The sequence below is a fragment of the Gavialis gangeticus genome, unplaced genomic scaffold (assembly GCF_001723915.1).
Source record: "Gavialis gangeticus isolate Ggan-Ray unplaced genomic scaffold, GavGan_comp1, whole genome shotgun sequence".
Taxonomy (NCBI): Eukaryota; Metazoa; Chordata; order Crocodylia; family Gavialidae; genus Gavialis; species Gavialis gangeticus.
In genome coordinates, this window is record NW_017729025.1 from 99,964,430 (window position 1) to 99,978,179 (window position 13,750).

The following is a 13,750-nucleotide window of genomic DNA, read 5'->3' on the forward strand; positions in this document are numbered from 1 at the left end:
AAGAGGTTGTGCAAAGTTGTATGGTTAGTGCTGCTTTTTTATAGAATTTCTTATTGCTGTTTTAACAGTGGTTAAAAGTTAATTGAAACAAATTCTTAATAAATAGTAATGGGTTTACCTTCCCACCCTCAGGGGCTGGTGGGAGGATTAGTCGATATTTGTTCACTGCTTTCAAGATGGGAAATGTTGTATGAACACTGTTATAATACTCTTACAAAAATATGCTTTAGCAGCTTACCCTTGTCTGTAATTAGATTCAGTGATCAGATTATATTTTGTATTACACTGCCATTTTCCTTTAGCAACACAAAGCAAGTGACTCCAGAGGGCACCTATGCCCCTTTAATGACTTTTTTTTTCAGCTAACGACCACCAAATAAACTAATCGTATCCAAAGAAAATGAAGTATCCGGCAGAAATACTCAGAGTGCAAGGAATGCCACCTCCACCCTCTTTCTTCCACTGACTAGGCATTGAGAAATTAACTAATGATAATGATATAATAATGGAACAGATGCTCAACATAGCTCAGTGGCTTTATGCATGGATAACCCCACTGACAACTTCCCATCCTGGCCCCTCCAAGCTTCAGCTGGGTACTCAGGTGAACTTTGCTGAAGACCACAGAGCAATCTGTCTTTACTTTTCACAGACTGGTGTCAGAAAATTGACAGATTATGTCTCACATGCTCTGTATTAAATTTACTCTGTATTGCTCTCTCCTCATCCTTTATGCAACTTTGGATAACGATACTCAGAGGCTTATTTCTGACAGACACAGACAGTGGTATACTGGGACCGTAACAGTGGAAGTGAAATGGATGAGGAAAGAATAGACAGACCGGCTCCTCATGGAGATATATGACACTAAATATGAGATAACGTACCCATCAATTTAAGAGAATTGTTTCAGGAGTGGGACAACTCAGAAGGAAGTTGCTGATGTGGAAAGTGATTGCATTTGCACCTTTGAGGACCTGGACTGAGCTTTGGTGGCTCCGGCACAATTAAATCAGTCTACTGGGCCTCACACAAATGGCTAGGAACTATCTGTTCACATCACAAACTCACTGCTCATGAATATGGCATAACCTAGAATCCAGAGAAGCCCAGGAGGGGAAATGACACCATGCTGCTAGTCAAGATTGAGCTGAATTAGCACTTGCATAGCTTATGCCGTGTAATATAGCAGGTTCTAACTGGCATTGGAAGCTCCGATTAACATGTACAAAATATACTTAGACTAAGATGGGGAAGGGGAGGGAATAAAGAACAATACAGAGGGTATAATATGGTATGCAAAAATGAAAGAGAAAGGGACATCTGGAGATCACGCTCCTGAAGATCAGAAGAGCAGGAGGAGAATAGGATTCTGACAAAGGCTCTCTGTTTAGTTCTTTTTTAATAAAATCCAACTTCCAATGCTCTAACCCACAGGAAAAACTGAAGAAACGTTCCTGAGGCAGCCCAGATAATGGCCTTGGCGGCTAAGTGCGGGAGAGGCTCTATTCAGATTCTACACATCTTCTCTCTGCCACCCAGGGGATGCAAGAGGGAGGCTGCAGGGAATTCATTTCCAGTCATCGATAAATAAATAAAGTCTGCTTCAATTCCTTCAAAACAAGACAGAATTGTCTTAAACTACACAGCAGAGGCAGAGGAACTGTCACTAATCAGCCACAAAAGATAAACTTACTATTTTTGATACTACTGCGCTGGGTCCGATACAAGAATGAAAGCTGAATAGATTTTCTTTTCAGTGGAACAGTCAGCAGTGAGCACAGGCAATGTAAGATATCTCTCTAGGTGACCCTCCGCTGATAAGGGGAGAAAATCCCATCCTTGCCTATATTCATATCTTCAAACACACTGCTCCAAGGTGGCACTATGTGCCATTCCAGGGTCTTTCAGAATTTCATACTGGTTCTCCAGGTGTCAGATGTAATCACCTTGGAGTAAACATGGCAGAGCTGACATTGTTCATTTCTGATCCTCCTGCTGATTCCCAATCTGGGGCAAGAAAGATGCCCACTGCCATCAAGTCAAGCCAATTATGAATTTGTCATATGTCACATTTGCAGTCTTCCCAAATCCCCTACCAAATGGTGCGGTCACCTTTTAAATACATGGTCCCAAATGTAGGGCTTAAAACAGTGGTTTTCTTAATCTTAAATCAGCGTCAGCCTATTACTGATGTGTATAACAGCCAGCAAGTTAATGGACTTAAAGTGCCAAGGTATCGATGGCTGTGAAATGTAAGCTATTTATCCTGTAAATACTGGAACAGCTAAGACAACTCATCTCATTTCCATTTATTTGTTAAAAACCCTGGTGTAGGGAAGTTTTTGGCAGTTGGGAGTTCCTGTTGTTGGAAGGCATGTGGGATAAATTTGTGAGAGAAGGCATAAGTTGATAACACTCATCACCGGGAAACAAGGCAAAAGGATGGAGGCCCATGTAGGAGTCTTTAGTCCTCACCCCCTCTCCCCTTCCCTGACCATACACAGTCTCCTTTCAACAATTTGGTTGTCTGAATGCCTCCCTTTCCACTTTAAAAAAAGACTTCCAGGATTTGCTGAGTAGGTGGTGTGTTACAGGAGATGCTCTTTCCCTTCTGAATCATTACACACGCTAACGTGCAACTGAATCTGTGGCACTCGACTGCTGGATGGAGATAGAAAGTAGAGAACAGATGCAGAGTACCACCAGGCTCCATTAATCACTACGATGGGCAGCTTGGTAGGGACTCAGAGAAGACAACTGATGAACTTCAAATTCCTTCTGGTTCCAGCCAGTTGAAGCATGTGGGACAAATCATGAAGATGCCTTGCAAAGCTGAGAAGTCTCATAAAACTAGGATACCCAAGTCACTCTGCCCTTGCTCAACCTCAAAAACAACTTCAAGAGAAAATAAAAGAAAAATGGATTTTTTAGCCAATTAGTAGCACACAAAATAAATATTGAACTGCTCTGTCCAGACAGAAGCTTGTGAGCACCCTAAAGCCTGTAGCTTAGTGATTCCAAGGCTCTGAACCATTAGGTTCTATATAACCTCTTGACTGAATTATCTGAGAAAAATTGGAAGATAATCCCAGTGATTTCTAAGCAAAACCCTGCTGAGTCCTGCATGCAATGCATGGGCAGACTGGTGCAAAAGGTGGGATGGAGAAACATAGTCAGTACTATGCTACACTTTATTTTTCTATACTGTGCAGAGAACTGTTGGGAGTGTTTTTTTTAAACATCTTATTATGCTTTGCCACTTGCCCAACAAAGAGGCAGACCTCTTTCTTCCTTGCACTTGAGGTCACTCCTATTAGCTAGCAACAGACTTAATGCTTCTGCTGCTATTTAAAAAGATTCCACCACCTTTTACTCTTTTTATGGATTTTGGGAAATGCCCCCAGTACTGAGTTTTCCTGAAGCTAGGATTTTTTGTTTTTCAGTTTATAACTCTGCATGTTCAAATCACTTAATAAGGAACTACTTAATGCACAATACTATGAGTATTAGATGAGTGCCCCCTTTTTACAAATGGGGAAACCACATCAGACATAGCCTCTAATTTTGAGTGTCCAGTATTTGACATGTGGTCCTGATCTGCATCTGAAATTGGAGTCACTCAGCCCCTCTGACTTCAATGGCTGCTGTGGTCATCTCTCAACATCTTGCTCAGTGACCGAGGCACCAAAAACTATGATATAGAAATATAATCCTAAGACCAGCTAAGAGGATGTCTAGGCAGAGGGGAAGGAATACTAGGAGTTCATTTACATTATCTATTCCCATATTGCTGGCACACATGGAGCTGCATTAGTCTGAAATTTAAAGAAAAATACCAAAATACATGAAGCCAGTATCTGAGAAACAAGAACCTCTTCTCCCCTGATGCTAAAAATCTTTCCCTTCTTTTTAGCCCACTTACAACTTTCTGTTGTTTGGATCCTTGTAAACTGCATTTTATAAAATCACTGCTTTTCTTCTTTTAAAAAATTACAAGCTTGTTCTCCTTTCACCTGTCCTAACTGTTTGTGTCCTGACTTGATGATGATGTTTCTTGGAAGCATGAGCCTAACATCTGGGTATGAGACGCTCCAAGCTGCCAGTGCTAGTCAGACCTCCGGCGTATTTTCTTCAATCAAAGCCAGAGTTCCCAACAGAACTCTACCAGTGACATGGAAAGGCAGGCTCCTTCCTCCCTCACGTGATGTCATCAACCCCTTCCTTTTGCTCAGGCTTTCTTTTCTTATGGTTGGAAATTTTTAGGCTAGTCAAAATGATGCAGAAATTAAACTAAAAGTGAATTGAGAGTCTCCACCCTATCATTAACTTCAGTTAATTTCTTTAGGAATTTTTAAGAATTTGAATCTCTCATGCAACATCATTAAAAAAAACAAAACGGGATCCAAAATCTCAGTACAAATCACACATGCTTCTGAAACCTCATAAGGCTCTTCAGCATCACAGATTTTTGCTCCTTCATCTCACCAAAGGTGGATCCCCTCTCCATCACCAAAAAAAACCCAGGAGAATCATTCCTTCCCTTCTGCCTGGACATTTTCTGAGCTGGTCTTAGGATCACCTTTGCAGAGCTTCCTGAAGGGTGACATTTGGGCAGTGACAGACCAGGTTGTGAAGTGAGTTTCAGAACTGAGGGCCTTATGCTGAAATTGCTGTGCCTCTACCTACCTCTGATTAAACCAACTGGCTGCTAACTTAGTTAAGGGCATCTGTTGATCTCGCACTCCAAGCTTTAACACTATAAGGGTTTAGGCACAACACAGAAGAACCAGCACTGAATCAGATAGCAGAAGTAATTTATTGACCTGTCTTCAGGTCTGGAAGAAAGTGAAGGGAGTAGGCAGTGCGACAGAAATTAGGCATTGAGTTGCTACTGACAGAAAAGACATGATGGTTGGTCTAGGAGGACCAGCTCTATAGATACTGTATTGATAAAGTAAGGGAAGAGTGTGTTCTCAAAGTCACCTGGACCAAATTTTGCAAGAGATCATTTATTACACCTTTAAAAATCTCTTCTTTAAAACAAGACATCATCGCTGTGGTAACCCTAAGAGGAAGGGGTTTGATGCAACTAGGCTTAATACCTATTGAGAACATTTGGTTGTACTTGGGTGCCAGTAATACCAGATTCCCCTCCTTCCTGAGATGCACTATACAGAAAGATTGTTTCAGCCTCTCTGAAAATCCCACATCCAAAACCATAAAGGTCCCAAAACTCCCTGTGAATACTGACCCAGTCCCATGTGGCATATGTAGAGACCCCCAGGCAGTGAAAGGCCTTAGGTATGGCTATGACTAAATGGTTACAAGTTACTTTGCAGAGTGGGGAGAAAAAAATAGGTTGGAAAGGAAGGAAAGAAAAGTAAGATGCATTCTCTGCCATTAATTTTCATTTGTTTTCACTCATTGTACTGAGATGTTAAGACAGAGCAACTTGCTTGCTCACTCCCACTGCCCAGTCCTCAACTGTTCTCCCATTCATTTCTCAAGAACAGTTTGCCTTGCTCATGTGGCTAACAGAACTGAATGGGAAAAAGGTACTAACAGTAAATGATCTCTACCATTATTCTATCAGGTCTTGAGCTCCTGCTCTCCATCACAGGGCAGCCAAGTGCTTCCTCTGGAGGTACAGAACAAATACAAACATGTTCTGAATTCAAGCCAGAACATGTATTTGCATAATATGTTATTTGCTGAAGAGCTGATGAATTTGTGTTTCCTATAGCCTAAGAGAGAGTAGAGGTGACAGATTCACAGGCTTGGCATGGAGAGTTCTCTGCATTTCACACTTAACCCTCACAAGATTTCTGGATGTTGTGATGTCGGTTTGTTTCTTTTTACACAGTGGGAGGTAAGAAAAAGGTCCAAGCATGTGACCAGTGGAGGCATCAGCAATAAGACTGCCAAGAACCCATGTGACAACAGCTTCAGGACTTTCAGTGCCTATTTCTGCTCATTTTGTGCTCCATTATTCCTTGCTTCTTGTTATGCTCTCTGACTTGGCAATCCTCTCTTTCCAACTCAGGACAGATACAGAAACATGGGCCACTGAGGGGGACAGGATGACAAGGGAAAGGGGTGAAAAAGCCAAACCAAGAAAAGCCACACACAAGTTGCAAGGTCACGTCTCCAGTGGCTAATGAGTGACCCAACACTGGTATGATCCCTCCAGCCAGACAATTTTTATGTCGTCTTGGCAGGAGTCCAGAGTCCCTTACCTGTATGTTTATAACTGCTTATTCAAACTTGCAGAGAAACAGGCAAACTGTACTACCTAAACTGCTGCTGTCACCTGTTTCTAAATACCTTCCCATCAATAAAAAGTTAAAATCGATCTGGGGGAAAGCAAGAATACCGTTACCCAACAAATCAACCTTTCAGTGGAATATCTACACCTCTGGGGTGGGGGTTGGAGGGACAGACTTAATGTCCCAATAGGCTCCTAACTGGTCCCAGGCATGTATCTTTCCAAACAGAAGTAAACATAACCAAACATAATCAGGCTAGAATTTAAAGGAAGAATCAGACTGTTTCTTGAGTTCAGTAAGACCAGCCCTTGAATTCCTGGTCATTCCAAAATCCCTAAGTAGGTTTACCTGGCTTTCCTTACAGGCTTGGAATGCTAACACCATAAACAGCATGGTGTTCACTCATATAGGAAGAACATTTATTGCACATTAAGGAGATGGGTTTGACTTTACTTACATCCAGCAGGAAAATTCATAAATTGGATTGCTCCCCCTGCTGAAGTCATTTCATTCCATAGACTAAAGACAATGGTATGGCCACATTCTCTTTCCCTTCTCTATTATCTTTATTAGCCATTCACAAGCTAAGCAACACTTACTATGCTCATGAGACGACCACCAAAAGACACAAAAGGGAAAAGTCTATGGACTGAACATTTCTTTTGCACACATCTAATTACAAATTAACATAGTCTTTCATCAGCAACTGTCTCTTTTCTGTTTGCACAGCAACCAGTACAATAGGTCTTTGGACACTCTCATAATGTATTTATTTACCACTACTAATACATATTGCATAGAAAAACTTGAGAATGTTACCCAAGTGGATATGATGCAGCAATTGATGCTTGAGTTCTCAGAGAGCCAGGAATTATGGCTCTGACAGGTATGAAGTGTCCATTCATCTCCAGGGGTGGTAACTCTAAAACCTACCACTCTGTACAAGCTGAGCCTTACTGACCCCAATATATTGCCCCCCTTGGTTGCTATCACCATCTCATATCTCTGATGAGATACAGACCCCCCTCAGAGTGTCCTGTTCTGAGTCTAAGAGTCATATCTTGATCTTCCTTCTACTGGGAACGGGCTGTGGTCTGCATAGTAAGACTATACACAGCAGCCTTGTAGAGTTGGCTCCTGTCACCTTCGCTCCCAACAGGATCCTTTATATAAACTGTGTCCAAGGGACCTGATCTGTCTTCATTTATCTCTTGCCTGTAAAATGAGTCCTGTAGAATGCTACCAAGTCCCCAGATCCTGTCTCCTGCTAAGGACACTACTTCTGAAGATCTGGTGGAATCACAAGCTTCCTGGAATATACTGCTTCAGAACTAAAAACACTAGCACTGCTGCATTCTGTCTAATGTGTGCTTTGGTTTGGAGGCAACTAAGAAGTTCTCTGTTACTAATAAGAAAAATAATTAAGACCCCTGACAAGGCCTAACAGCTCACCAATACGGGGCAGAGCACAGCAGGAACAACTGTCCCCATGGGAACTGGCAAGTACAGAGCAGGAGAGAATAAGAACTGTTTGAATTAACAGAGAACATTTGCTCTAAATAAAAGCTATTTTGAGGAATTAAAGCAAACAAATGTCAGCCCCATGCAGTGTCGTGCTGGAATGTGATGTGCTGTAATGTGTTGTGACACTTCATAAATTAAAGCATTTTCTTCTCCCCTGAGGGGAGAGAATTCAAGTGCAGTCAAGCACTTGAATGTGGAAGTTCTGCAGGTTTGACACTTACCATTTTGTGATTCCATTGATCCTGCAAGTCAAAACACCTCTGTCCCCGGTCCTCAGACTGTCTATGTCCTCCTCCTCCCACCTGAAGGAGAGGACCTACATATGGGATGCCTGGAGTTAGCACAACTTGTACATAGTTCTCATCTCAAAGCTGTCAAACTCTCGCTAGCACTGAACAGGGCCTTTTGATTACTCTGTACTTTGAAATGAATTGATGTCATACATATGCAAAGTATCTTAAATTCATAAATTGAGACCTTGGAGTGATCAATGTTATGAAAGGATACGCAAATACATCATTCCATGTTAGCTGGCATGATGCAAAGGTGAAATAGGGGAGTAAGCAGGGATGAGTATTTATGGGTTCCTTCGCACTAGCTGTTTAAACACACACAGGAAACCCTCGTTCCAAAGCTGCAGTAGAACACAAAGCTCCTAAAGCTTTGTGAAAAAATAATACAATTCTGCTTATGCCATAGCAAAGGAGTGTAGCAACTGTGGTGGCCAATGTATTTATTGTTTTCAAATAACTTTAGAAATAAAAAAATGGAGAAAGAAACAGAATAATAAGATTAAGAGAAATATGAAAGAAGATCTAGAGGATCCTGCTTGTAAGAACAATATATTGCTTTTCTTTAAAGCAATTTTCAATCATTAGTTGTAAAGTGCCAACAATGAGCTCTGTGATATAATGGTATACAAACACCAAGAGAGCTCCTGCCCTGGAGAGTTAACCAACTGAGAAACCAGTACAGAAAGAGAAGACCAGTAAGAGACATTGAAGAAGCAGCAATTTTAGCTGTGTTATTCCATCTTAAAAGCTATGGAACATGTAAACTTAAAATAAGACTCTCCAGGAAGAAATCTTTAAAACGAATCTGAACTAAGTTGACACTGAGGCTTGGTGCATTGTCATGACAAGTTTTGTTCCATGCTGCAGGAAAGAAGGCCCAGCAAAGAGTGGGAATTACTTATGCTAGGATAGGAAATAGTTATAAATATTAACAAATTGCACTTCAAATATCTCCAAGAGGCAGGCACCATTTCATATTGGTATAAACTGAGGCAGAAGCAAAACAACAGTGCAGGACATAGTATACATATGGCATATTAAAAGTGTTTTAGAAATATTTGGAAGAGCCTTGTTCAACTGAAGGAGTCAGTCCTAGCCAGCCTTGGGATTTGACATTTTTTTCAAAAAGTGTTCTAGTTTCTTAGCTAGGTCTCTGGAAAAATCCAACTAAGACTACCCTTAAAAGACATCTGAGGTCTTATTTATCTCAGGAAGGATTCTGGTAGGTTAGGATTCAGTATAGCTTCTAATGAAGGCAACAACAAAACTCTGATTAACTTCAGCAGGAGCAGGATTGACCTGTTCAATTAGAACTTTGCAATGTAGAGCAGACATGCTCAGTAAGAATGATGGATGCTTCGACATCAAGTGTTTGATCTTTTGTCTACACTCTCAGTAATCAGGGACACTTTGCTCCCACTTCTGTGCTCTGACCACTAACAGATAAGACAGATGCTCTCACAATGTTCTCAAGGGAACATTTCAAAGTTTTAATGGAGGTGTCAGCTGTTCTTTATAAGCTGAAGGCAATGACGCTTCATTTTTGAGATACAGGCAGTTTCTAATTTATAAATATGAATACAGAAAGTATGCAAAAGCACCACTCTGCTTCTCATTGCACACAGGCAATTTAGACAGCTGAACTGATCTGCCACCAAGCTGAGATGAAAGTCATTATGCCCATGCTGAGACTTTGCTTGCCTAACTTCAGTCCAGAATGAATCTGAACCACTATTTTCTAACTCCCTCAATATGCATAGGGCCAGTGCAGATATCCTGACAGGTCCTTTGTTATAGCTAGAGGGGTGTGGCTATAATTAAAACAGAAAAACAAACAAATAAATAAAAACAACCCTTGAATCTAAAGTAGCTATGTCAATTGCATATAGATTATGCACCACCCTCTCACACAACTATCAAGCACAATGGCCCCAGATATCAAGAACTTCCTAACTTATCTCAAGCAAAGCAGGAGGCTGAGGTCCACTGCCAGTGTTCTGCTGCTGCAGCACAAATCCAGTCGAGGTCAGTGATGAATGACCAAAAGGCACTGTCATCGGATGGCTTTCAAGTGGTCTGTATGTCCTTAGTGGGATGCTCTCAGAAGTCCCAGTGGTCTTGCAGACACAACACAGTTGGTGACCTTGTTGAAAGCTGTAACAGTAGTGGGACATGTAGCTTTCTGGAGTCCAAACTTTCTCTTTACTGATCTCATCATATACTTATTTGACAAGACAAAAATGACAGATACTCCAATGTAAATAAATAAATGTTAAGGCTAGGATATAATTCACAAAGATTGGGAAATTCAATTTTGCAATTCCCAAAGCAACTGTAATTTCCTTCTTCTATTGATGTAATATTTTGATTTATTGTAAAGATGGGTCATTGACAGTTTTTAAAAATACGTATGATGTGACTGGGTTAAATAGAGTTACAGTGAAAGCAATAACTCCTGTGGGTCTGGTACTCAGCAATGCCTTCCCATTAGTAGGGGAGACTCAGATTTAACTTATTTTTCAACTGGTCTTTTTCAAGATCAGCAAAGGATGCATTCTTCACCAAGGCTGAAGCTAGCACAAGCAGAGTGTGAAGTCAGAAGGGATTCTGAAATCTTAAAACATCTAAACCATCTAAGTTGTGCAAAGTCACAGTTAAAAAACCTGGGATAACTGGGGAATGAAAACACAGGTACTTTTAAACATTCAGAAAGGTCTCTCCCAGGATGAAAAGAACAGGGAAATGTCAGCCCCTGCCCAGCAAATGGAGTTGCTGACCTCATATACCTGGAATAAAAACCAGGAGAGTAGGAAGATCAAAGAGGGCCTGGTGACCCTTCTCATCCATTGGCATTTCATTGATGGGTCTCAGCTCCTTCTGAGCCCACAGTATTCTCATTTAACTGTGCAACTCCTTGTATCTGGCCAGAAATCTTGAGTGGGGAAAGGAAATACTAAGGATAAGGGCAATATACATCCCACTATCTAAACTCCGCCTGCAAACATCCAGCCTGGAGTTGCTGATGCTCTTAGGCTAGGGACAGACATTACACATAAACCGGTTAAAGTGATCAGAAACTGGTTTAAACTTGTAACAGAACTGATGTTCAGTGCACATAAACTGGTTTGAAAATGGCTAAAACTGGTTTGAGATAAACGTGGTTGAATGTAGGATCAGACAACTGATTTGGGGCAAACTGGTTTATGCAACATCTGTCCCAGAGCCCTTGCTGGTTTAAGTTAAGCTAGACTCCCCTAGCATCCTGGCATTGCTCTCTGGGCTGGGCGAGGCTCTCTGCTCCACAGTAGCGCTGGCCCGTCTCCTCTGCTCCCTAGCTGGAGCTCTGCAGAGACTGCAGGTGTCTGCCTGGCTTCCCCCACTCCCTCACCACTCCCTGCTAAGCAGGGATTTCCCGTCCCCTTTGCCTTGCATAGACACCTTGCAGCATCAGCTAGCAGACCACATGCTGGCTATGGCCCATGCTGAGGCAGACAGGACAAAGGCAGAATCAGCAGGTAGCTGGTAATGTCCCTCTGTTGTTTTCTTAATGGGCTGATAAACACAGAGTTAGGGGTGATAAACATGGCGTTGCAATTCCCTGGGGGGGTGGAGTGGGGACAAGAACCCCTCCCTAATCAGAGCGTCCTATGGGGTCCTGGACATGACCCCCCTCAGTTCAGCACTGTGGAAGCGAAGGAAGGGCTGCTCTAGCGCCCCCCGCAACTTCTAGCCTGAGCCACTGCAGGCATCTGCCTGCATTTCTGGGATGTCTGTGCGGTTACAAACTTATTCAGCCTAGCCAGGTTAGACTAACCTGCAAAGATTGAATAAATTTCAGGCTTTTTGAATGAATGTCTGTCCATAGCCTTACATGCCTCAGCAGGGAAAGTTGATTCTATTTCCTAGATCCCTAGTGGGCACATCTGGCCAGAAACTGTGATGATTTAAAATACAGTTTGCCTAGCCATACCTAGAAATTATAGCTACACATTCTCCCCTTGGAAGCCTTACTGTTTTAGCCCAGGTGATGCCAGGTTGCTGAATAGGTATCTTTTTTTTTAAACAGCTGAGTGGCTATCAGTTTAGAAATGGAAGTCACTCCCTGTCATGTGCCCCTAGAGGAAAACATGCTGACTTTGCCCTTGAAACTAGAATGAGTCTCTGTGTCCTGAAATCTACATTTTCAGCATCCCATCATGCCTGGGGTTGATTTTTGCTAGGTGGGCCTTAGGTGTGCTGCTCCATCCCAGCTCCTATTTCTCAGTTTTTAAACTGCTACTGGATATTTGCTCCACATAATTATTTTAGCATAATCACCCACATTAACATCCTGTCAGGCTCTTGTAAGTTTTCAGAGGGTATTTATGCTGCCTTTTTTTAGGGAATTTATTTCCTCCTATATGTGTGGCACCTTATCTGCCTTGCTGTAGGAACATGACAGCAGCTTAGAAGCATTATTTTTCTTATTCCTTTGGTTATTTAAGATTTTATTCACTTCTGATATTTCATTGCTTGTCCCGCTTGCTTGAAAAATTATGTGCAATTCAAACTATTGTCTAAGTTAACAGTGGAGAAGACACAACCTATTTTAGGTCAAGCAAATTGCAGCAGTGGGCAGCCCAGCTGGGCTTCTCATCTTAGAAGAGCAATAGTGAGCTACAGACAGCTTTCCCCAGGATTGTGGAGTGCCCCTGCTAGTCTCCTATCAAATCAAAGAGGAAAATAATTTTATCTGTAATAAGCTCCATTTTCCTGAATCGTTGAGGAGGAGGAGAAAGAAAATCATTCCTGTAGAACTTGGAAAACTTGAAGAGATTATTGCTATGGAAACTGTTCCTAAATCATTTGGGGGGGAGGGGGGAGAAGGGACTAAGTAAGAAGAAACATGGTACATGGATTCAAAATTTTAACACTCCAAATTTAATCTGCACACCTCAGGCAGCACAATCTGTTGTGAATAACATCAGCAATTTGCCTTTGGTTTGGTATAAATAAAACCACAGGTAAGGGGTACTTAAGTTTAAATGCAAGAGAAGTCCAGTGTTGGAAGCAGAACCAAATTAGAGAAAAAAAGATTAAACAAAAAATCCCTTAACCAGGTATGTTGTATGTGGCAATGGGGGGAAAAAATCAGATAGAGAACTGCAAAGTATTTAGGCACCTGCTCATTTTCCATTGATATTAATGGGGCTTAAATGCCCATATGAACTGAAGCCTGCATCACTATAGATGCATCCCCAGCAATCTAAAGGATATAAATGAAAAACAAATGCATACCCCAGTGTGATCACACCATTACGGTGGTTGATACCAGAGTTTTTTGCTGAATGTGTTTCATTGGAAGGTACCAAGGAAATAAAAAGATGGATCATGGCAGTAAAAAAGCTTTTCAAATCTCATAATTCCAGGAAAGTAAAAGCTAGGCCTCTGGGATGGGATTTAACTCTTAAACTGAGTTTGTTTCCTTTTTGGGTGCCTGAACATTTGTAATCCCAAAATTCCTGTTGCTATTCCCACCAGCTGGTGGAAATGAAAATGGTCCACTACAGAATATCTGATCTCCACCAGCACAAAGAAAATGAAACACCAGCATGCGTTAATCAGGCCCATCACAACAAGCTGTCTAAAAGCTGTGGGTGTGTTGCTTATTTTATTTTAAGAACT

The 13,750-nt window shown here is 41.6% G+C and overlaps 1 protein-coding gene across 2 annotated transcripts in view; it reads right to left on the reverse strand.

The window, feature by feature from the left end:
- The window catches only part of LOC109298924 (transmembrane protein 263-like), a 363,651-nt gene that overhangs the window by 126,208 nt on the left and 223,693 nt on the right, over positions 1–13,750 (reverse strand). Inside the window, exon 1 of one of the 2 annotated variants that reach the window (XM_019519339.1) lies at positions 8,015–8,099. The exons of the other annotated variant lie outside the window; for it this stretch is intronic. Coding sequence (XP_019374884.1) covers positions 8,015–8,030 — 16 coding nt within the window. The 5' untranslated portion in view covers positions 8,031–8,099. Of the gene's footprint in view, positions 1–8,014; positions 8,100–13,750 lie in introns of those variants that run through there. 2 annotated transcript variants of the gene reach the window in all.